The 25,418-nt window shown below is 40.3% G+C and overlaps 3 protein-coding genes across 4 annotated transcripts in view; 1 reads left to right on the forward strand and 2 right to left on the reverse strand.

Annotated features, from left to right (window-relative positions):
- Positions 1-3,846: 3,846 nt before the first annotated feature.
- Positions 3,847-7,656, forward strand: LOC310928005 (insulin-like growth factor-binding protein 3; the record flags this gene model as incomplete). The annotated part of the gene is made up of 4 exons (XM_083890466.1): positions 3,847-4,219; positions 4,837-5,087; positions 5,767-5,886; positions 7,519-7,656. The coding sequence occupies 4 exons, from the start codon at positions 3,847-3,849 to the stop codon at positions 7,642-7,644; spliced, it is 870 nt and encodes a 289-aa protein (XP_083746592.1). The 3' UTR covers positions 7,645-7,656.
- Positions 7,657-9,483: 1,827 nt separating this feature from the next.
- LOC310927895 (insulin-like growth factor-binding protein 1) lies at positions 9,484-10,577 on the reverse strand (the record flags this gene model as incomplete). The annotated part of the gene is made up of 4 exons (XM_083890304.1): positions 9,484-9,609; positions 9,728-9,856; positions 9,966-10,108; positions 10,232-10,577. 4 exons carry the CDS (start codon positions 10,575-10,577, stop codon positions 9,484-9,486), a joined length of 744 nt encoding a protein of 247 aa, XP_083746430.1.
- A 9,555-nt stretch (positions 10,578-20,132) lies between these two features.
- Positions 20,133-25,418, reverse strand: part of LOC310927917 (adenylate cyclase type 1-like) — a gene marked incomplete at both ends in the record, with an annotated part of 35,106 nt that continues 29,820 nt past the window's right edge. Inside the window, 9 exons of one of the 2 annotated variants that reach the window (XM_083890342.1) lie at positions 20,133-20,561; positions 22,007-22,131; positions 22,231-22,345; positions 22,473-22,571; positions 22,660-22,806; positions 22,939-23,055; positions 23,525-23,651; positions 24,281-24,546; positions 24,708-24,797. In XM_083890342.1, coding sequence (XP_083746468.1) covers positions 20,133-20,561; positions 22,007-22,131; positions 22,231-22,345; positions 22,473-22,571; positions 22,660-22,806; positions 22,939-23,055; positions 23,525-23,651; positions 24,281-24,546; positions 24,708-24,797 — 1,515 coding nt within the window. Of the gene's footprint in view, positions 20,562-22,006; positions 22,132-22,230; positions 22,346-22,472; positions 22,572-22,659; positions 22,807-22,893; positions 23,056-23,524; positions 23,652-24,280; positions 24,547-24,707; positions 24,798-25,418 lie in introns of both variants that reach the window. The other variant, XM_083890341.1, reaches the window with a different exon arrangement.

Raw genomic sequence — 25,418 nt, forward strand, 5'->3', positions numbered from 1 at the left:
AGGGGCCACCTACAGCACAATTGGATATTAAGTGGGCCGTACCAGTCAAATTATAGCATATGAATGCCCCCCCCCCTTGTTTTACATATAATGAAGTCTCTTTTTACAAAACAAATTATGAACAGCGTCAAATTTCTTGAGATAAATACCATTAAATGGTAAACTTAACCCTTTAACACCAAGCACATCGCAGACGACACGTTTGCGCAAGCACATTTTGCATTACCGTAATTACACAACGGTTTGTGCTATCGGAAACATTCCAGTGGTTTCTGAAAGCTGAGAAGTTAGTTATTACGGTAACTTCCCTTGTGCTTTTGCAGGAAGCCGGCGAATCAGCATCTTTGTCACCAGAGAGGAGTGAGTTGACACAGCTGCCTGTATATGGTTTCTATTTGTTGGCCTGTTTTTGGATGTAAATGTAAAAGTTTTTTCCATATAAAACTTGTATTGTTTCTTAATTTTAAATTGTTAATTTGTTAACACTATTTTAACATGCAGTAAATTGTAAATAACTGCCAGATATTGAACGTTATTCTGGAAAAATGGGAGAAAGCACTTACTCACAGGACATTTTCTGGAACTTTTATGGTTAAAATAAGCTGCTTAGGTGTTAAAGGGTTAAGAATAATATTGTTGAAATTGCAACAATTTATATATATTGCAACTTGCAGATCACAGTAGATCTAACAAAAAAAAAAAAAAAGGCATAAACCTCTATAACTGAGCAATATAATATTTCAACAAATTCATCCTGCAGGCCGGATTGTACCCTCTGATGGGCCGTACGTTTGACACCCCTGCTCTAGACTCTCAAATGAAGCAGCTAATCTGTGAGTCAGAGTGAACATTTGTGCCAATGTTGAAAATATTCTCTTGAGGTCACAGTGACCTTGACCACTGACCTGTAATCACTTCATCCTCTTGTCCAAATGACCGTTTGTGCCAAATTTGAAACAATTCCCTACTGCTGACATAAGAAGGGACATAGGAAGAACATAATACCTGCAGCCTTGTCTTGTCACTGGTACTAATGCAGAAAGATAAAAGCACCGACTTGAAAATAACCGCTCACTGTGGCTCCCGACAGATGAAAAACTAAAGATGAAACAGATGATATGTGACATCCAGAGACAGCTATTCAGTAGCACTTTTATATTTAGCTTAGGGCTTCAGTGCAACAGCCGACAGTAAACTGCATCCTGTCTGCTGGATTCAGTGCAGGACACTCTAAGATCTTTGAGTGTCAGAATTGCTTGGGTCATCTTAAAAACGGTTGTAACATTGCTCCGGATTAGGATTATACAAGCAGCTGTGGTTGGCCAGTGTAGCCTCTGACAGCAGGTTATGTTAAACACATGTACAGTAATATCCTGTGTGTGTGTGTGTGTGTGTGTGTGCAAAAGCACATTCTTCACACTCCTGCTTTATTGAGTGGCTGCTCTGTGGGACGACATTCCTCCAGTGCATTACTCCCTCTGAACGATGTGCTCCTCTGCTATTCTGAATATGCACAGGTGGCTGAGAGACCCCCTTCCACACAGCTCAGAGCAGAGGAGAGGGAGGAAAATCAGCAGGCTTTTTTTTTTTCTTTTTTTTTCAGCATATGAAACAAATGTTTGGCATTCCTCAGAGTGCTGCTCTGCTGTAGACCTGTCTGTTAACAGGCGGCAGTACGCCAGGGCTTGTTGGCAACTGATTTGACTTTGGGGTCCAAGAGAACTGTACACCTCGCCTCTCCTGCTGTTATTCTTTTGAGGTAATTTGGACATTCTGTGCCGGTGTATTACTTCTCTCATCTGAAACCAATTAATAGAGGACCTAAAAATGCTACAGATGTAATTACGTAGGAATTTTCTCACTCACACATGTGGTATGTGTCCTTACTTTAAGGTCTGTGCTTTGTGGCATTTACTAATGTCCAGAACAGGCCCAACTATGTCACACATCCTAACAAGTTCAAAGACCACTTGGCTTACTGTACGTTGGAGAAACACGAGGCATGCGAGGGTGCATTCTTTGCATGACATAAAAACAAAACACTGGATATGGCACACTGATATTTTGACTTTCAGCCCTCTCTCCAGCTCTGTAAAAAGTAAATGAAGTAGATAAACATCATATCATCTACAGGCATATTTACAACATTTATGATAATAAATAATGTCATTAATATGCAAAACAATTTTAATTTGGACCTCTCTGGTAGAACAGCATTTTTAAAATTTTATTTTTGATGGATATAGAAACTGCTGACTGGTTTAATCTGCAAAAATACCAGTATAGTTGGTAATTATGCTGATATTATGCTGCTAAAATATCTACAATACACTGTGAGTCACGCATAAGTAGTAGTAAGCAAATAAGGGAGAATGTATACCACGAAAATGTATTTGATGTGATCCTTATATTATTTTTTTGAAGTGTGCTTGTATGAGGTATTGACACATTATCAGCACTACCTGAGTCATTTGCATGACCCAACATGGCTGCCAAGGGGAAAAAGGGAAAGGTCCGAGCCTCTTAACAAGACTCTTAAGACTTCTTAAGACTCACCTCATAAAATCTACACCTGCTTATGTCGGTGATATCTTAAGAATGTGTTTGCCACTTTTTTTTCTTGCCGCTCGACAGCCATTTCCCGTCTGGAAACTGAAGTTTGTAAAGCACTCTCTTTCCCTGCACTAAAGTCTGTAGAGAAAATCAGAAAATCACGTCATTCAGGCATTGATAATCTAACTGCTGCCTCCATCACTGAGTTCAAATGTGTCATCTTGTGACTTTGGTGTTGGAATCCTTTGCGCAAATGAGACTATTTAGGTACATAAACTTACCAATAGAGGCGCTCTTGTGACCCCCATGAGCTAAAAATGCAGATTTTCTCCTTTAACTTTGGTGCTAATCGTAAGATAACACATCAAATTCTTAGGATATTGCACATATGACCATGTTATCAGTGAGACTGGTTCATGACATTAATGCATCATTGTCCTTTCAAGTATAACTGTGTTTTATTATAGTCCACATTGTTTTGTATTCATTATTTAATATTACATTACTTTCTGCTTGTTCTGTAATAAGTATGGACTGGCTTCAGTTAATGCATTCAAACCACTTAAATCAGATGTGAATCAAACTCTTGGGCGTCAGATCAATAGAAAAAGTGACTTTTTGATAATCACAGTCCAGCACTGAACACAAACAGATGCTTTAATTGTGTGTATTTTCTCCCCCCTTCACCTTATTTTTAAGCTTTTTGGTAAGCACTTTTTTGGACTTGTAAGGGTGTCACTGATAAACACACAATGGCGCCCCCTATGAATGCATCTTCATATAGCAGATTAATTTAGCTCTGCTGTGTGTGTGCTTCTCTAAATGAGACCTGATTATGTTTCTCTTTGATTTGCAGAACATTTTCCCAGAATGCATGTCTAAAAACCTGATTACATTTTTTTATTTCTTTTTTTAAATGATGCAGAAAATTCAGACCTCAACCAAATCTCCTAGGAGCTTTGATAAAAAGGAAAAACAAATGACTGGGCAATATATTTTCATGCAGACCATTTATTTCAATCTGAATTCTTAGAGAGCCATACATTAACTGTAACCCTGCTGCTGCTGCTGCTGCTGTCCCAGCACACTAATCTGGTGGTTTAAAAGGCATAACGCAGGCGAGGCAATTCATCAGTAGACCACAAGCTATTCGGGGGTGTGACTACAGTTACTGGTGTCTATATATTGAGATGTTTTGGCCGGTGGCTTTAAGTAAATGAGAGAGAAGCTGCCCAGAGAAAAGTCACCACAGTGCTTTCCTCTCTTTGACACCATATGCTCCAAGACGCCGCAATGGATTCCTGCTTTCGCGCACTTTGCATGACTTTTGTCCTCGCCTCGTTCACGCGGAGGTCAGGTGCGCTCGGACCTGTTATCAGATGCGAGCCATGTGACGTCGCAGCGCGCCTTTTGTGCAAACCTTTGCCCAAGGACTGCGCCGAGAGAGTCCGCGAGCCGGGCTGCGGCTGCTGCATGACCTGCGCGCTGAGCTTCGGTCAGCCGTGCGGCGTGTACACCGGGAGATGTGGCTCCGGACTGACATGTCAACATCAGCCCGGCGAGACGAAACCTCTGCAGGCTCTGCTGGAGGGACGGGGGATCTGTGCGAACGCGACTAACAAGAGAGTGACCGTGAGACCAACGCTTCCTGTCAATGAATTACCAGGTAAAGTCTTTTTACGCGCAACCCACCGTCAATCCACATGGACCAGTCGTTACTAGTAACACATGGTATTGTGCTGTGACTGCGCAGACCTCGATCTGTAAACCTAAGATGTGTTTATAACACCTGGATAGATCGTTTTTATGCATATTTTTGTGGCATGATTCATTTGTCAAATGATGCTGACCAATAAATAAATAAGTGGGTGGTTAATAAGACAGTTTGAAGATCATTTAAGGTTTTGATCTCTCCCTTTTAGACTGACAAAATACATGTGTAATTTAATGTCAGGAAGGTGGGAGGACCTGAGCCTCTCTGCATCATTAAGCAAAGACTAAGTGCTGATTTTTCAGGTTAGGATGCTTTAAAATCGTGTCCTGAAATAGTAACTTAATTGTTTTCTCATCAACCCATCAAATAGGTACTGAATTAGCTTTAATTTTTAGCTAAAACCCACATCAATTTCCTGTCAAAATGGAAGGATAGCCCGCACGGATATGGCTTCAGGAAATGCTTCTAAAAAAATGTGCTCTGTCGTCAAAATCATCACATTGAATGTGATAACTTCTTAACATGTGAATGAACACAGTAAATAAAACATGCTGTTCCTCAAACTTCAGCAGAGAGCGTGGACAACCAGGTTGAGGAGCGTAATTCCACTGGCCCCGGCCTTCAGGTGCTGTACAGCACCCACAGACCCTCGGGACCCGTGAGACCTCCACTTCACCCTTTTTCCCCTTCTGCCAAGTCCGAAGCCCTGATACAGGAGCAGCAGAAGCGAACCCAGAGCTTTAAAATGGAGGAGCTCCCAGGACCACTCATCACAGACCAACAAAACTTCTCTCTGGAGACCAAACAGGAGCCTGAGTATGTAAGTACCACAACCAATATTTTTCTGTCTTCAGAGCACACTGGAGGAATGTTTTTCTCTTCTTCCTCTGTGTTTTGGTGCTTTTTTTCCCCCCCTTTTGCGGGTGAAGAAATGTTTTGGGTAGCGGTGTGGATGGTTGGCAGACATCACGAGCAGTAGAATGGCATGGCAGCGAGCGGGTACGATGGCCCTGCGGCTGACCTGGGTCAGGCGGTTGTTTGGCCACAAGGCGTCCGCGTGCCGGGTGCACTGAGAGCCAGCAAATGATGGATTGGTCTATCTGAGTGGCTGTTGGGAAGCCCTGCTGCTATTTTGATCTCCTCTTTGGACAGAGAAGTGAGCACACGCAAGTAATGGGGTTTGACCGGCTGCTTTGATTAGTGACTGGAGTACTTGGACTTGAGGACAAGTCTTTTGGCTCTGTCTTTGAGCTCTTTGGATTCACTATATCCCCATCCTTTGTGTGAAGAACATGAGTTCTAAGCAGCTTTGGCAAAATGTTAAGCCCCTACAAGTCGCTCGGATGAAATCGTTGCATCTCACCTCTTTCATACTGCAGCCCTCACTGTTTTACAGCAGAGTTGTGATGCAGTGGCAGCCTGCACTGCTCATGTCTATACATTGCAAAATAAAATGAGTAGTGCACTAACTTTCTTAATGTTTCTCCTCATCTGTATAGGGTCCCTGTCGGAGAGAGATTGAGAGCATTCTCGGCAGCCTTAAAATTACAGACATTCTCAACCCCAGAGGTTTCCGCATACCAAACTGTGACAAGAAGGGCTTCTATAAGAAAAAGCAGGTAAAGCAGCACCATGTGAGGACCATTGTTTGACACTAACAGCCAGATAATTACAGATCCATGCAATCATTTCACAAGCGGCTACATATCGTTGACTTAATAAAACATTCAACTGCTTTAGGACTTGTAAAAAAAAAAAAAAGGAAAAAAAGAAAAACACGCTGGAGTCTAGTGACTCAAACTTCAGGTCTCCTGCAGCCCAATTACAGATTTGTAGCTGTCCTTCTGTGTTCATTGGTAGCTATTAGAGCCTCATCACTGCACCACCACACCAGTGAGGTAGACCCTAGCCACTGACTCTGGAGACAGGAACCACAGGGGCCAAACCCCAGTGGGGTTGACGGCTGGGACGATGGCCGTCTAACGGGAACCCTCCCAGGGAGACAGACGTCAAGGTGGCCGCCGGCACCCGATGTGCTCGCCCCATAATTGCTGGACTTTTCAGGCAGGCCCAGAAATAGAGCTGCAGCCATCCCCACACTCACATGGTTCACCCACGATCGGGTTGTAATAAATGAGTGGTTCTGACGCATTCATATGGAGGCACTTAGGGCTCCCACGCCACTGCATCACTAAGGCAGCTTTTCTTATTACATAGCAGTCCCTCCTGCTTAATGGAAGTGTTCTTTTTGACCTGCAATCATCTCATAACCAGCCTTGCAATGCTGGGCTCATTGTCTTTGTTTATGTAGAATGGACTGAGTGTACCTTGCTGAGCCCTCGGGCGCTGGAGGAGTGGTAGACTTTCATTTCATTCGTTGGTTAGTTTAATTTAGACGTTTGCTTTATTTTAAGCAAACATCTCTTATTACAGCTCTTAATAACAGTAAATGTCTCATGGGCTGAGCTCCTGCTGGAAGCAGCTCCATTTCTGTCGAGTAAATCCTGCTTGTTATACTTGTTTTGCCACCAAACAATTTGTTTTGCTTTGTAGGTGAAATGTGTAATCATGCATTTCTGTGTGTCATAGTCACACAAAAGTCTATGCAACAGGAGTCTTCTAGCAAGAGATTTCCGTCTCGGCTCAGATCAGACTCTCAATCAAGCCCTGCTGAAATACTGAGCAAAAACAAGGATGTCTTCCTCTGTGCATCAGCTGTGACTCCTCGGTGAAGCAGCAGCACAGTTGCTTTAGCCCTTGAAATGAATGGCTACATGTTTTACTAGAGTGGAGGTTGACCTTTAGTAAAATTGGCAGTAAAATAACAGCCCTTGGGTAGCTCCACAGACTCTGTAAGTCATTTGTAGTACCCATAATTTGGTGCTGTGGGGTATAATCAGCAACAGATGATTCGTCTTGGCCACCAGCTTCTGAAAATAGATCTTGGTTCTCAGTTGTTCACAAACGGGACTAAGCAAATATTTTACCAGGTTTCTGTTTACCTTACAGGTCTCTATATGTGTGTGTAACAGGAGGTAGACCATAAAGGCAGCTCAAAATACCACAGTGTGTTGGATAGCCAAGGCTCAGTCCACTCAGCACAATCTGACCATTAATGCGCCCTTAACTATTGCTGTCCTGCTTCATTGAGCAAAGTGGCTTGTTACCCATAATGCTACACATTCAAGAAGATTTACACATGAAGCTGCCTCTCTTTCCTCCTTTCACCTTGTCCCTTCCTTCACTTTCAGTGTCGTCCATCCAGAGGCAGAAAGCGTGGCTTCTGTTGGTGTGTGGACAAATATGGGCAGCCTTTGCCAGGTTTCGATGGGAAGGAGCGAGGAGACACCCAGTACTACAACTCCGAGAGCCAATAGGAACGGAGCAGGACGGAGGGAGGGAGGGTGGGTGTGAGAGCAAGAAGAATTGTAAACAAACGGAAACACTGAGGATATTGGAAGAGAGGTCAAGAGATGGCTCGACCGATATGTGGATGTTTGCTATTTCTATCTGTTGCCTGTGGGACCTTTTTTTCTGAGGCAGCGCAAGGGAAACAGAGGAAGAGGACGAGGAGGAAAAAAAAAGTGTTACAGACACAGTCTGTGCTTCTGTGACACATGGACACTTTATAAGCTGTTTGTCTCTAACGCAACCTGGACGGCATCTGAGGGGACGATGTTCGGTCCCGGGGGCTTTATTATGGATTATAAGTCACAGGGACATTTGTGCTCGTCACAGACAATGATTTATTTACGCACAATCAAAGACTCTGCACATGTACATGTTTGTGATGTGTAATCATAATTCGTATGCCTGTTATTTGCTATAAAGCCATCGTGTGAGGCCATTGCAACCATAAAAAAATCTAGTCTCTCAGAGAAAGCATGCAGTGCCTTACTATGAACTCCTAAGTCTATGAATTCCACTTTTTGCAGAGGCTTCTTACTCCAAAGGGGGGTTTGACTGCACTACAGCTAAAACACTACAGTGCAAGTTTTTTTTAAGCTGGATCTCAAGGAAGTGATTGTTGTTTTTGTTATCACTTTGCATAAGCTGATTTTTTTTATATATATATATGTATATAAAGGCGACAAACCTTCATCTTTGATCTCTTTATAGCTGTTGATAATTTCAATTGCCTTGGTTTAGGCATAATATGTTTTTTGCATGTTCAATGCAACTCTAAAAGGTCTATTTTCCTTAATAAAGGCAATATAAAATGACCCGGTTATTGCATTTTTCATTTTTTGGGGGTAAATAAAATTGAACTGAGACACACACAAAAATATATATTAAAACATGAGCCAGTTTAATGATTAAATAATATATTTAATTGAATCCAAATCCATAGAGTAAGAGGACTTTCTACATTGTTTTGTTTTTTTAATAATAATATAAACCAACAGTAGAATAGCAGCATTCCTGGCAAATAGCATTCACAAACAACTGTGTCCACCACATGTGACAACAATAAACAAAAGCATAAACAAATGTTGAATCGTAATAAATAAGTAAATTAAAATATGTCCAAAAAAAAAACTGAAAGCAATGACATTGTTGAGAGAAATGTGTAACTGAGAAGAACCCAAAGCAGCCCTCTGCTAAACCTGTGGACCTGCAGAGACTAGTCGAGGTAGACAAATGCAGAAGAACGAGTCCCAAACCTCAGAGCGGCTTGGATGAACCCTGATATGTTTGTGCTTGACCACTATGCACATACTTGTGGCACTTTAAGTATTTCCCCCAATGCCCATTGAGGAAACGCCAATGGAGATACATTCAGACAATGTCAACATGTTGAATGAATGAGCAGCTGTATGGTTTCGTACCATGCACGGCTCCAGTTTTGAATGAGTGAAAAAAAGTGAAGAAAATCCTGAAGACTCTGAAATGTGCTTGGCATAACTGTGGACCAGTGGTTTCTAGCAATGGAGTTATTTAGTCAGAAAACATAAATGTATACGCTGTTGCCCTATTTACAATTGAAAAAACAAACAAACAAACAGGCAAACATAAATAAAAATCTAAAAACAACAAATGGTTAACATTTGGAAGAATATACAAGTAGTGAATAAATAAGTCTCGATGCATACATCATGTAAATAAAATTAATAAATTGTTACAGGAAATCACTTCACCAGGTGGATATTAACTTAAGAAGCATGTTATGTGCCTGCACATGCAGTTGGGTAAGTGTGTGTATGTGTGTCAGTCCCTCAGAGTGTGACTTCTTGATGACACTCTGAGTCACCGAGCAGGTCACTCGATCCTGGGATCCTCTTCCCGTTCCAGGAGGAGACACACCAGCAGCGGGCAGGCGGTCCAACCAGAGATGACTCACACTGTACGAGAAATAAGAGTCGGGAAAACCACATGAATAAATCACTTGGTGGCTTCAGAACTATCTTTTCCAACAAGTGGAAGAAGTCCGATTTTGTGAAATGCTTAACGTTTGCCCACCTGCTTGGCCTTGTAGAAGCCGTGTTTGTCACAGTTTGGGAGGTAGAAAGTGGTGAACTTCTCTCCAAGTTTCTGTTGAGCGCCGGTGATCACATCCAGAGCTGTTTGGAGTTCAAAGTGGCAGGGTCCCTATGAAAAACAGCATCGAAATAAGTTAGAAGGAAATCATTTCTGTGAAACCACACTCCCGCAATATCAGTTGCTCCCTCTTGATAGAGGCATATTTTTCCCCTCTCACCTGTTGTATCAGTTTGTTGCGGATGGCGTTGACCTTAGACTTGATGCTCTCTTGGCCCTCAGTGTTGTCTTGGTGGTCAACAGGAAGGTTGAGACCCACAAAGTGGTGCATGGAACTGTGGTCAGGGAGCACCTCAGCTTCCTCTGTGTAAAACAAATTTTAAAGAAACTTTATTTTTTTACCAAGGTGTTTGAGCTTGAGCTTAATTTCAAAGGTTTGCTTTTTGATCAAAATGTAGCACACGATATTAACAAATCTTACATTACCTTGGTCTACATCTTCGGTGCAGACCCCCTGTCCTCTGGTCAGAGCATGGAGAGGTCTGGCCTCACCAGGCCTGGGAGTGCAGCGCAGACCCACAGCACAGTGTGCAGTGTGAACTCCACAGGATGCCCCTTTGTCCAGGGCACAGGCCATGCAGCAGCCACAGCCGGGCTCCTTCAGCATCTGCTTACAGTCTGCTGGGATGGCGGGACACTGGTTTAGTTTCTCTTGCGTGCAAGGAGCACAGCGAATTGGCTCCGGTCCCACCAAAGGGGAAGACCTCACTACAGCGACGACAGCCAGGGCCACTCCTGCCACAAATGTCATCTTCTCAAATAATCCAGGCATCTCCTTAATCCTTCTGAGGTTTTGACTTTTGGATTTGCTTCTGAGACTTGCTCTCTATGACTCTAGTTTTCCTTCTAACGTGATATCCCCGAACCAGCAGTATTTATGTAAAGATCTGTCCTCCAGAGAGGTAAATGATTGACAGCGTAAGATACTTACTTTACAAAGCTGCTGTAAAGCATGGATGACCCTGTTGGATGTGCGTGGATCCAGGTTCACGAGGTTGGTCGTCAATATTGACAAAGCGATTATACATCAAAACAACCCTGTTTGTCTCCGTATGAGCAAATTACTGATCTTTGTCTGTACTTCAGGTTATGAAAGCCACCACATACTACTGGCACTGGTTTTTCGAGACGTGTGTCAACATAGGAGGTGATAATAGGGAGCGTCCTACAGCCTCTAGGCTGATCAGGTGATGCTGGATGAATGGAAAAAAAGTGCGACTGTGTTGCCAATCGCTTATTTTGTTAAGTGACGGTGACCAAAGTCATGCTTTGACACTGTTTTGACACAAAAACCTTGTTTGTCCACGTAGTCTCTTTGGTGGAGGTTCCTCTTATCAGCGAGACAGATAAACAAGGTCATTTGCTGTCAACGTTGCATAAGCCTAACATTATGGATTGCCCTGCGAGAATCACAACATGTTTATCTGAAGAAAGACAGTAGTAACTGCATGGCTGTTTCCTTGGTGTAGTATTGGTCATAACTATCTATGGCAAATGCCAACTACAACGTTACAGTAAGAGTATAAGGCTAACGTCATGTTAGGAACTCTGTTTGACCCCAGACTTTCCCCTTGTAAGTGATTTGTTCTTAATAACTTAATAACAGAATAAAATTTGACTAATATCAAAGAAATAATGCATCTTATTCTTCTTATTGTCATGAGCCAATCCAGAATCACTGCTGATGCTTTAAATGTTATTTTGGGTTGATGTCTTTTATTCTATAATTTTTGCAATGTATTGTTATGTCTATTTTGTTTTGTGCCAAAGTATATATATGTCATCTATATATAGGAAATTGGGGCCTGTATAAAAGGTGATGTTTAAAACACAAAAGCTCAATAATGAGCCGTCAAAAAAGAAAAAAACACATCAAATTGAAATGTCAAAGAGTAAGTCAGTAATACATCATACATTATATTATAATTTTGTGTTATTTAGAACTATAATGTAATAGAAAACAAAATTAACAACTGTGTAGCCTATACTAAAGTATTACTTATTGTCAAATTTTGGACGACTTACTAACCTATGACTTTTTTGTCAAATTTTGAATGACATACTAAAGTATGACTTCACTGTCAAATTTTGGATGACATACTAAAGTATGACTTTTTTGTCCAATTTTGAACGACATACTAAAGTATGACTTTTTTGTCAAATTTTGGACGACTTGCTAACCTATAACTTTTTTGTCAAATTTTGAACGACATACTAAAGTATGACTTTTTTTGTCAAATTTTAGACGACATACTAACCTGTGATCACATGTCAAAAAGTAAGTCCATCCATCCATCCATTATCTACCGCTTTATCCTCCAGGAGGGTCGCGGGAGTACTCTGCCTATCTCAGCTGACATAGGGCGATAGGCAGGGTACACCCTGGACAATTTACGGTCAATTTAGAGTGACCAATTTGCCTAATCACATATTGCATGTTTTGACTGTGGGAGGAAGCTGGAGAACCCGGAGAAAATCCATACACACAGGGAGAACATACTTACATACATACTTTACTATGTCATCTAAAATTTGAAAAAAAATGTAAAACTATATTTTGCTCCAAAATTTGACAAAAATCTTATACTAAACTATGTCGTCCAAAATTTGACAATTTTTTGAAAAAAATGTGGTCTTCCAAAATTCGAAAAAAAGAGTAACATTTTTGGGGTCCAAAATTAAAAAAAAAATTTATAGCAAAATTGGAAAAAACATGATTTTGGTATGTCTTCCAAAATTTGACAAAAACATCATGCTTTACTATGACGTCCAAAATTAAACAAAAACATCATACTATAGTATGTCGTCCAAAATTTGACAAAAACCTCATACTATACTATGTCGTCCAAAATTTGACAATTGTTTGGAAAAAATATTTTTTTGGTCAAAATTTGAAAATCGACATACTATAGTACGTCACAAATGTGACAAAAATGTCATACTATAGTATGTTCAAAATTTGACAAAATCGTCATACTATACTATGTCGTCCAAAATCTGACAATTTTTTTGAAAAACATTTTTTTTGTCCAAAATTTGACAAAAACGTAATACTATACTATGTAGTACGTCATACTTCACGATGTTGTCCACAATGTGACCATTTTTTGAAAAAAAAATTTGGTCTAAAATTTGACAAAAAAGACATACTATACTATGTCGTCCAAAATCTGACAATTTTTTTGAAAAACATTTTTTAGGTCCAAAATTTGACAAAAACGTAATACTATACTATGTAGTACGTCATACTTCACGATGTTGTCCACAATGTGACCATTTTTTGAAAAAAAAATTTGGTCTAAAATTTGACAAAAAAGACATACTATACTATGTCGTCCAAAATCTGACAATTTTTTTGAAAAACATTTGTCTGGTCCAAAACTTGACAAGAACATCATACTATACTATGTAGTACGTCATACTACACTATGTCGTCCAAAATGTGACCATTTTTTGAACAAAATTTTTTTGGTCCAAATGAGACAAACACATCATACTATACTATGTCTAAATTTCTGCATATCCATTAATGGGAGGCAAAGAGGGGGAGAATGACATCCCGGATCGGCCACTCGACGTGGGATTCGAACCAAGGCCACCTGCAGAGGGGACAAAAGCTTCAACCCATGGGGCAGGTCGGGTGCTCTAGCATCTGAGCCAAAGACAAAGTTGAGAAAATAAGTTTTTTAGTAAGATTTATTGAGTCGAATATCTGACAAAAACGACATACAATACCATGTCGTCCAAAATCTGACAATTTTTTTGAAAAACATTTTTTAGGTCCAAAACTTGACAAAAACGCCATACTATACTATGTAGTACGTCATACTACATTATGTCGTCCAAAATGTGACCATTTTTGGGAAAAAAAATTTGGTCCAAAATTTGACAAAAATGACATACTATACTATGTCGTCCAAAATCTGAAAAATTATTTGAAAAACATTTTTTTGGTCCAAAACTTGACAAAAACGTAATACTATACTATGTCTAAATTTCTACAACTCCATTAATGGGAGGCAAAGAGGGGGAGAATGACATTCCGGATGGACCACTCGACGCGGGATTCGAACCAGGGCCACCTGCAGAGGGGACAAAAGCTTCAACCCATGGGGCAGGGCGGGTGCTCTAGCATCTGAGCCAAAGACAAAGTCAAACAGAACAGTTTTTTAGTATGATTTATTGAGTCGAATATCTGACAAAAACGACATACTATACTATGTCGTCCAATATCTGACAATTTTTTTGAAAAACATTTTTCTGGTCCAAAACTTGACAAAACGTCATACTATACTATGTCTTAATTTCTACAACTCCATTAATGGGAGGCAAAGAGGGGGAGAAAGACATTCCGGCTCGACCACTCGATGCGGGATTCGAACCAAGGCCACCTGCAGAGGGGACGAAAGCTTCAACCCATGGGGCAGGTCGGGTGCTCTAGCATCTGAGCCAAAGACAAAGTCGAATAGAACAGTTTTTTAGTAAGATTTATTGAGTCGAATATCTGACAAAAACGACATACAATACTATGTCGTTCAAAATCTGACAATTTTATTGAAAAACATTTTTTTGGTCCAAAACTTGACAGAAACGTCATACTATACTATGTAATACGTCAGACTACATTATGTCGTCCAAAATGTGACCATTTTTTGAAAAAAACATAGTAAAGTATGTCGTCCAAAAATGGTCAAAAACATCATAGTATTGTATAGTATGTTGTCCAAAAATGGTAAAAAAAATTGTCAAAAAACGTCATATTATAGTATGTCGTCCAAAAATGGTCAAAAACGTCATAGTATAATATGTCGTCCAAGAATGGTCAAAAAAGTCATATTGACAAAAATATTACTCTATTTTTGACCATTGTATGTCGTCCAAAAATTGTCAAAATTGGTCAAAAACCTCATAGTATAGTATGTCGTCCAAAAATGGTCAAAAACGTCATAGTATAGTATGTCGTTCAAAAATGGTCAAAAACGTCATAGTTTAGTATATCGTCCAAAAACGGTCAAAAACGCCATAGTATAGTATGTCATCAAAATAGGTCAAAAACTTCATAGTATACTGTCGTCCAAAAACGGTCAAAAACATCATAGTAAAGTATGTCGTCCAAAAATGGTCAAAAACGTCATGGTATAGTATGTCGTCCAAAAGTGGTCAAAAACATCATAGTATAGTATGATTTCCAAAAATGGTCAAAAACATCATAGTATAGTATGTCCTCCAAAAATGGTCAAAAGCATCTTAGTATAGTATGTCATCCAAAAACGTCATAGTATAGTATGTCGTCCAAAAATGGTCAAAAACGTCATAGGATAGTATGTCGTTCAAAAATGGTCAAAATTGGTGAAAAACGTCATAGTATAGTATGTCGTCCAAAATATAGTAAGTAAGTAAGTAAATTTAATTTATAGAGCACATTTTAAACAGTTTCCACTGACCAAAGTGCTGTTCTTAGAATATGGCTAAAAATAGAGAATAAAAGAAAATCAGAACAAGCAAAATGTAAAAGTCAAGCACAGAGAAAGTAAGCAAGACAAGTACAGAAATATAATAGACAAATAGACAAATAGACAGCCCTAGACAAAATAAAATAGCAGCAGTATAGAAGACACTTGAAAATGAAAAGAGGAGAGCGATGGACAGCTAGGAAGCAGGGAAGGCCAAGGAATAAAGGTGGGTCTTTAGTCGTGATTTAAAAATGGTGATAGTGGGAGACAGTCTAACATCTGTGGGCAGGCAATTCCACAAACGTGGGGCTGCTACCTCAAAAGCTCTATCGCCTTTTTGCTTGAGGCAGGTGCGGGCCACAGAGAGAAGACCCTTGTTGGCAGATCTAAGGGACCTGGATGCTGAGAGGGGATGGAGGAGGTCTGCAATATATGAGGGAGCCAACCCATGCAGTGCCTTATAAACAGTCAGAAGGACTTGAAATGTATCCTAAAGCTAATGGGGAGCCAGTGTAAGGAGGCCAGAACAGGGGTGATATGATTGTATTTTTTGGTACCAGTAAGCAGCCTAGCAGCTGCATTTTGTACCAATTGCAGACGGGAGAGTTGGGACTGGGGGAGACCAAGATAGTCAAAAAAGTAATTGTATAGTATGTCGTCCAAAATATGTCAAAAAAGTCATAGTATAGTATGTTGTCCAAAAATTGTCAAAAACTTTATTGTATAGTAACCCACACCAAAAAGTCAATTTCCATGTGAACGGCCCCTGAATCATTGATTTAATTGTTGTGTATTTTCCGGCCGACATTTTGGGCTTTCACAATTTTTTACCGGCCAAATTCACATGGCAATGGCCAAAATCTGTCTTGTACTGGCTACCATAAACCCTGGTGTGTCGTCCCTCATACAACCCCATTTCCTCAAATCCCGAACATTCACTTCAACCCAAAATAAGTTTTATCATACATGACCAGTGCTGCAATCTGCTACAGCAGCAACTGTAACATAATGTCTGACACACACACACAAGATAAATGAGATGAGATAAAGCCAGGACAGTTACAGCTATGGAACTAGTTTTAATGCAATATGGCATGTTAACACAATGTCAGCACTTTTGAACAAATAATTACAGTTGCATTGTTTTTTTCAAATGTTTACCAAATTTATTCTGTAAAGGAGTACCATTCAAAGTAATAGATAACAACCTGTATTCTACACAACATAAAACTACTATCACTTAAGGTGAGCAATAATAAAAATAATATGCCCTATGGTACATAAATTTGTTTCTTTTCGTTTATTCTCTAATATTGATTTGAAAAAACAACAACTGTGACCCTCATATTGATCATGGTCTTTACTCTCTGGCAGTGCCGACTCTTCCCATTTCATGTTTTTGTGTGTGGGAGGTTTGTTCCTGCTCTGTGTTCACTAACAAGGTCAATGTCTGACATGACCGACATCACTGAACATCCCCACAATCAGCGCGTGATTGTTACTCAATCACCAGCTGGTGTGTTGTCGCCTCTTCGATGTTGATCATCAGTTCCACCAGCCACCGAGGAAACATCTCCTCTGCGAAAATATTTTTCTGGGCAGAAAAAAACCCACATAAATTATCATTAATATCTTTAGAGGTCGAGTCGTCTTTGCCTATAATAAAATTAACACTCACAACCAGAGATGACCCCCTGCTGTTTCTCCTCTTTGGCTTCTTCCTCTTAAGTGATATACTTTTCTGCATCCTGATCTTAGGGATCTTGAAAATCAACACATCACTAGCACATTTTGAGTCGTGTGTGGACAAAATGTGAAACGTGAGCGTGCAATGTGATAATAATAATAATAACACTGACCTTTATTCTCCTAATAGGCTGCTGCTCGTTTTCCAATGTCTCCTCAGACGTCGTAGCTTCTTCACTTGAACGTGCGCCGAGATCTGACATACGTGAATCCTCCATTTCTCTGGTAGATTGCACTTGAAGAAAGCCGTCTTGGCCAAGGGAAGGAGACGGTCTCGTTGACCTTAGAAGCCTCAGTGGAGCAGCATCATCATCATCATCATCATCATCATCGTATGTCTCCATTTTCTCTTGAACTTGAAAATCCTCCTCTCCTCCTTCCCCTGAATAGCTTCCACTGCTTCCATTCTCTTGCTCTGATTCCTCCTGGATGGGCTCCAGATATGGCCGCTGTTATTTAGTAAATACAGAGGGTAACTCTTAGCTCCGTGACACATTGTTTTTCAAGAATCGTTTTTTTTTTAATCACAAAAACACAGTGGATTTTAGTGAAACTTACATGTTGCGACTGATTGTTCATTCAGCTGGATGACAGACTACTCTTGACCTGCAGCTTCAGCTTTTCATTAGCTGGTTATTATCACCAGGTGTGGGAGCTTAAATCCAAAGACACGACAGGTGGTGATGATGTGTTGTTGTTGTTGTTGTTGTGTAGGTTATTTTAAAGGTAATGGAGCAGAGCATGAAGAACAACATGCCCTTAAGTTTATTTTACATTGTTATAGTATGTGTTTCTGCTTCTTTAAAACTCATATGTATTTATTTAACAAGTACCAAGGCCTTGTGAACTCGCCATGACGTTTTTTTTTGTTTTTCTTGTTGCTCTGGTGACATCAGGGGGGCGAGTTGTTGTTTGTGAGCAATCATTTACCTCAGAATCCCCTTCATTGCCTAATGTAGACTTGACCACGGCAGTGACAACAACAGCTGCACTCTCTCTTTGAAGTATTCTGTAAAAACAACACATGAATGCAACAAGGCACTGCCACTTTTTACGGAGCATATTTTGTTTTATTTCGTCATAAATAATAATTTATTGGAAATAAATGAGGCAAGCATTTAATCACTATGACAAACGGCGAACCCCTGAAAAAACACTACATTTATACTATTTGTGACATGTTGATATTCATTCATTTATAGTGTGTGGAAAAAAAACAACCACTGGAACAATAAACCTGTCATTGTCGGTCATATTTTTATTGTCAAGTAGGAGCTGTTTCGTTTTTTAAGAACCATAAACTTAAGTGTGCCAAATTAAATTTTATAGAGTGAAACTAACAGGGGAAACTACCCATAAAAAGTACAATTTATTACCTGCTGATCATTTGCTGTATGCATGAGGACATGGAAGAAATATTGTGTTTCAGCTTGGAAAATCACCGCCACACTCATGTGATATTTTATACACCAATATTGTCTTTATTACAAAATATTGAATAACCCAACTTTACACTGTACAAGATACAACATAGTTTACAGCTTTTGGCTATTTACAAAAAGTATGATCTGCATATCAAAGTGAATATATCTAAAAAGGCAGGTCGCAATCACGGTAAGCTTATTGAGTAAGGCAAGAAACTTCAAATATGATGTATTTACACTTTTGCAGGTCCAGCAAAAGTATTACAACGCATGGTACAGACGATATCTGAGTATAATCTGAAAGCGCCTCGCAATTCCGAGACTATCTGAGAGAAACGTGCTAAAGCTTACAATTTCTGTGGAGAACTGAAGACGCAGCTTGAATATAGCAAAAAAAAAAAAAAAAAAAATCTGCGGGGGTTCTGCAGTTCTGCGTGTGCCTGAAAGATGACAGCAGCCAGGTACTTTATGTGAATGTACATGATTGAAACGCAAGTAAAGGAAAGGACTGTGCATTTGTCGTGGTGATGTGCTTATTGTGCGTGTTCAAGTAATGGATGTGCTCTCTTCTGTGTGCCTTTCGTGACTTGCTCAGGTGTCTATTTTTTTGTGTCCATGCATGGATGCGCGCTGCTCCTCTATGTAATGTATTTTCCGTGTTTCCAGTGCAGGTTTGTGTTCAGAGCAGCTCACATTCAAGCAGTTAAAAAATAGCTTTTTTTTTTGTTTTTTAGGTTTGTACCCTTTTAATGTCCTGTACGGCCTCTTCAGTATCTGTGTGCAATCTGGTAAGAGTATTGGATACTTATCAAACCGTAAAAGACGCTTTAATTTTACTGATGAAATCTGATTGACAAGCCAAATATGTCCAACCCGCTGCCACATCTCAACCTACATGGGCAACACATGGGGTGAAATTTAAACAAACAAAAAATATGGAAAAGCTCAATACTTTGGTTTTCTGTCAATGGGAAGTCCTCAATGGCTGTCAACTTTTATTACAGTCATGCACTAGCTGTGAGTAAATCTCAGGGGGGGGGGGGATAAGAAGCCTATTTTGTCCAGTGAGCTCTGAGTATAAAAAAAGATTTTGTGCTGTTTCATTACAATTCAGAATTAATCATGCATGCACACACACTCACAGGTACACACACACCCACGCGCATGCTTACACACACCAAAAAGAAACAACACCATTGTATCCTGTAATTTATAATGCAATGAATCCTTGCCATAATCAGAAAGACAGTATACAAAAGCAATAGCATGGTGTTTTCAGTCGCTTCGTAAGAATATCAGTGCACATATATCCCTTGCACACGGAATATAATGTACTGTACATATTAAATGAAGATGCACATAATACCTGGCTCTGATGGGAAACCCATGATCACCACACAGCTAATTATCTGGTAAAGAGATGTTCTTAAAAGAGCAAGTAAGTTTGCAGATCTCTCTCTCTCTTCACTGCACTTTTGCACAGCGTGGAAAGCATTTCAAAAATCCCTAAAAGTGAGAATGATTGTCTGTATCACCAGATCATTTCTCCAAAGGTTCATGTCCTGAATGAGCTTATTTTGGGTTTTGCCAGCAGCTCTGGTTTTAAAGTAAACGCCTGGACAGCCCTGTCTTTTATAGGCTTCCAGCCAGGGTTTCCTTTCCTTTTTCTTTTAGCTCTAGGTTTTTATCGTCCCATCTTTCCTCCTACACTGCTGCATCGGCAACAGCTGCCACAGCCTTAATCTCAATCTCCGTCACCTCTATGTCCTCCTCCTCCTCCTCGTCCTCCTCACCCACTGCGGGCACGCAGGAAGAAGGCAGGCATGTTACTTGGCTGTTGCTGCTGTTGGCAGCGTTCAACAGAACGTTGCTGCCCATGCTGGCGTGCACGGTCAGGCTGGCGGCAGAGGAGACGCTGCCCAGATTGGTCGGGACGCTCGTCTTCCCACAGGAGTGGATGCGACGTGCCAAGCTGGCGGAACGCACCACTGAAGAGGTGGTTGCTGTGCCCACACCCTGAACTTTCCCTTCCAAGAAGTAGGTCAGCATCTCACCTTTCCCCTTAACGCTGACTTTGCCACGACACACCAGGTCATAGTTGGTGTTCAGTAGGCGATAGACCTCTTCTGTCACCTGAGTAACAGAGACAAGGCAAATACAGGTATTTACTGTACATACCACACATACATGAAATATTTGTTTTATTTTTCTTCCTCGTCTTTCACAGGTTTACAAAGTTTCAAGATCAAATTTTGAAATATTAATATAATCCCTTTACGAAGGACTATGCTTTATGTCTGCTTGTAAATGATTTATATTTGTATAGCTTCTTTTACACTGCAGTTTTACCATTAACCCATTCACTCACACACTGATACAGCACATGTATTTGCAGCAATGTATCACACGTCTTTTGTCGCCATTCACACACTGCCTGGAGCAACTTGGGGTTACATTGGCATGTGGACTAGCGAAGCTGGGAATCAAACCCTCAACCGATGCATTGAAAGTCTACTCTTTACCTGACAGCAGGATTACTCAGGACATGAACAATGAAATAGCTCCTTCAATTTGGCTCATTAAAGGGGTCCTGGATACAAGATCTTTTTTAACATATAATTTCAATTTCCAATTTCAGAACATTCATCTCTGTAAATGCAGCAGTTGTTACTGGTTAAAAAGGCAAAGAGGAGCTTGTTAAAGGGCATCGTATCAATCAAAGCCACTTACTGTAATGCTGACTGAATCTAAAACTAAGAGGCTTTCACTCAAAAAGGTCAAGCATTCCATGTTTCTGTATGCACAAAACAAAAATCACAAGTGAACACTCTAAATCACCCATAGGTGTGAATGTGAGAGTGAATGGTTGTTTGTCTCTGTGTGTTGGCCCTGTGATGGACCCCACGTCAGCTTGGCTCCAGTGACCTGCGCCCCTCATGTGAGAGGCTAAAGTGGTAGACAGTGGAGGGATGATGGGATGATTTATTCGAATGTAATGGCAATCTGAGCCACTAGAGGAGCAGTAGACTAGGAAGAGCTTTAGGAGTTTTCAAATTCAAGTCTTATTAGTTTGTTGTTGCCTTTGTGTTAAACTATATAATTAACCATTCGAATACAGAGCATTTAGCTGCTTTTTCCGCATAACTATGGACATTTAAACGTACAGTATATACAGAGGGTATAAGAATGTGCAATATAGAGTGTTGTATATCCTTTTTTTTCTCAGCACAACCGAGACTATCTGATGAATATGTATACTATATAAACACCCCTGTGCAAAAAGTACTTAAAATGATTAAAATCGGATTGAACTTGTGAAATTTGGAAATGCGTCACAGTTCAAAGTTCACTTGGCTCGTTTTTATGAACAAAAACAAAAGAAAAACTGTGTCATTTTGTGATTTTCTTGTTACTTTATGTCACTCCTAAAAATGTCATATAAAATGAATCATAACTTTGACTCAACAACACATAAGAAGACAAAAGAAACACCACATTTTTTAAAGCCTGAATATATGACCTATAAACACACTCCCCCAGGATGTCCATATAAGGAGTTGTGTATTACTCCCACGTACCTGTATCTTTCCAGGTACTCCAGTGCTGTCCATACGACTGGCCACATTCACCGTGTTGCCCCAGATGTCATACTGTGGTCGTCGTGCCCCAATCACGCCTGCAACCACTGGACCGACATTGATACCTGTGCAAATACATGTTAGAGAAACATAAACAATATAAAATGTGTTTTTCCTCATAGTTACACTTTGGATTTTATATGTCATTCTTAGGTGCGACGTACCCACTCGCAGGACAAACTCATTGTATGACTGATAGTTGATTTCATCCAAAACGTCAAACATCTCAATGGCATAGTCTGCTATTGTGCTCAGATGGTCGTAAACAGATTTTTTGGCCTGAAAAATGAAAGTTGGACATAAAACAGCGTACGATTCCACAGTGTCTATTTTTTTTTTTTTTTTTTTTTTTTGTCAGTGTCCATTTTCACATGCATACACTAAAACACACAAAATGATATGCCACCTTTGTACCAATGGTGGGGACGAGGCCCACAGCTGCCATGTATGTACTGCCAATGGTTTTGATTTTCTCTATGTCTTTGTAGCATTCCTTATCCATGAGCTGCAAAACACACATTCAAATAAAAAAGACAAAATGCAACCAACAAGCCAGAGACGAGAAGAAAAAAAACACAACAACAGCATTTTACCTCGTCAAAGTCGGCAATGATCTCATTTAGGAGTCGGAGGCATTCCACACCCATGTTGTTTCCGTCCAGCTCAATGTAGAAGTCATTGAAGTTTGGAATGGAAGCGAACAGGACACCTACTTGTGCATAGGACTGATAGTATAGGTCCTAACAGCAAAAAGAAAGAACCCAGAATAGCAGTATAGAACATGTTTGTTGGTGTTCTCCATGCTTTTATTTTCTGCCTTTTTATACCTGTTTCTCTGTCTGTCTGCCTGCCTGTGTATTAGCGGGGCTCACCATGTTCCTGGGGTTTGACAGCAGGAAGTGCTGCGCCACGTGTGCTGGCAGAAGGTTGAAGAGAATCCGCCTATTGTCCAACTTCACTTTCTCCATGCCATCTCTTTCTTCCTCCGCCTGAAAACATACACACACACACTGCACTCAGACAGGCCTGAGAACTGCTTGACAGCTTCCTCATTTTCACCACACGGGGTCAGTAAAATACCTTATGATCCTCATGGACAACCATAGCTTTTTTTTTTTTACACAAATAATTCTGCTTAGTCAAATGGGTAAATATCTTAAAATCCAGGTTTTGCCTCAACACTTCACTCCCACTATGCAAAATAGTCATTTTTTTACACCTCAGATGCCAAATGAAACCAAGCAAAAGCAAGGTTCTTAGCCTTGTTTTTGCCAAAGAACAGGCAGCTGGCAGCCTATAAATACAAATCCGTCCTACATAAACCAGTAGTTTACATATATAAAAGCCGTAATGGCAAGCATTCCTACAGAACGCTTCCATTAAAATGTGCATAATCATAATATTGAAACGGAAGCTTCTCTTAAATTCATGCACACATACAGACACACACTTCCTGACCTGCACAGCCCATAGGAAGTCCAGGCGTAGTTTGAGGTCAAGTTGCCTGGAGTGGAGGGCCAGGGCACCGACAAAGAGCAACAGAGACAGGATGGGCTCATAGCCCCGGATGTGGAAGGACCCCCCACTGTGGAAGAAACCAACGCACAAGTCAGCACCAGACTGGACCACACAGAGGACTACAAACAGGGGCAGGTTAAATGGACCCCCCAATGTGTCAAGAGAAAGATTTTACTCATGAAAATGAACATTTAATGAAATTAAACGTATGAATTAAAAATGAAAATAATATAATTTACATACTTGCACCTAAGCAATGAGTTTGTCATCTTAAATCTTAATAACTTAATAACCAGTAACCTCATTCATGGGTTGAAGCAGCCTATATGCTTCCATCATCATCCAGCCCACATTGTCCTTTCAGGTTTCTGATTTGGAACTAATGAGCACATGTGCTGCTTCAAAGGGTGGAAAATGAACGTGTAGGCTGGAGACAAGCAAAGACACCTCCACAGAGACACAGACACAAACACAAACACGTCTCAGCACATGTAGTGTATAAATGTACTTCTGGTCGTCTGTTCCTGTTTGTTAATGATTGGATCTGAGGCCTCTCACGTTGGGCTCTGACGGGATGTGTGTGTTACTCTCACATAACTTCAGGAAATGCCGTACATAAAAAGCCGAAGTGTTTTTGTATAATTGTGTGTGTGTGTGTGTGTGGTGCCCATGGTCATGTTGTGCTGTGAACCTCACCCGGCAGTCCTGCGAAAGCCGCTGAGCTCCAACACAGTAACATACAGCACCCCCAGAAGGAGCATTAGCGCCATCTTTGGCAGCCAGGAGACACGCAGGAAAAGTGCCAGCGTGAGGGTGCCTACAACACAGGAGAGAAAGGCGTAGCGGGCACCATCACAAGGCAGCTCCGCCATAGTGCGGTTGGTGCCACTGATGTTATCAATGATGACGATGGAGCTGTTAGTGTTGGCACTACCTGCCCACAACCAGGGCATGCAGCCCACCTGTCAAACACACACAAGAGGATACGAGCATAAAGATGATGGCTCAGCTGTTTAAAACCAAACAGGAAACTCAATTACAGCTCAAAATTAGCCAGTATGGTGGATCATTTGTGGCAAATGACTTTTTTTTTTTTTTTTTTTGCTATTGCTTTCTCACTTACCACACAGGCCTGGGCCACAGCGTAGATTAAGAGCACTATGAGAATACAAAGAGCAGTGCGAATCTGAATGGTCAGGCACCCTGGAAAACACTAAGAAACAAGGATGATATAGATGCCTGAGTAACATTTAATGTGTTGTATTTATATTGCACAAATAGCTGTATATTATTATATGTTAATTAAAGGACATAGGGTTGTTATAGAGTTTTGGGAAAAACTAGATTAGGGAACACATATTCACCATTAACTAGATGCTTATTCACACCTTATTCTACATAACCTTATTCTACCTCTATTACGACATGAATTAAGATATTTCCTACATAAGGTGTTAATACGTGCTTAATGATTACTAATAAAGGGCTAGTATGCTGCTTATATATGTTAGTAAGCACCTAGTTACTGGTGAATATGTGTTCTCTAATCTAAAGTGTTACCAAGCTTTATAATATAAGTTAAAACCAGAATCTGTCAAGAGTAAAAGTTGGACAGAATAACTCCAGAGAAAACTCAGAGCTCTGGTTTCCCACAGTGTTAATACAGTCCACTATCCCGCAAGGTTAAAAATAGTTTTTCAAAAGAAAGAAAGAAAAATCCTCAATCCAAATCTGTATCCACATAAAATCTCTTCTACCCTTAGGCCATAACCTAGAAAATATCATCAAAATCCTTCTTTTTTTTTCTTTACGCTTCTCACAGTCAGACAAACAC

The sequence above is a fragment of the Microchirus variegatus genome (assembly GCF_963457635.1).
Source record: "Microchirus variegatus genome assembly, chromosome: 5".
Lineage (NCBI taxonomy): Eukaryota > Metazoa > Chordata > Actinopteri > Pleuronectiformes > Soleidae > Microchirus > Microchirus variegatus.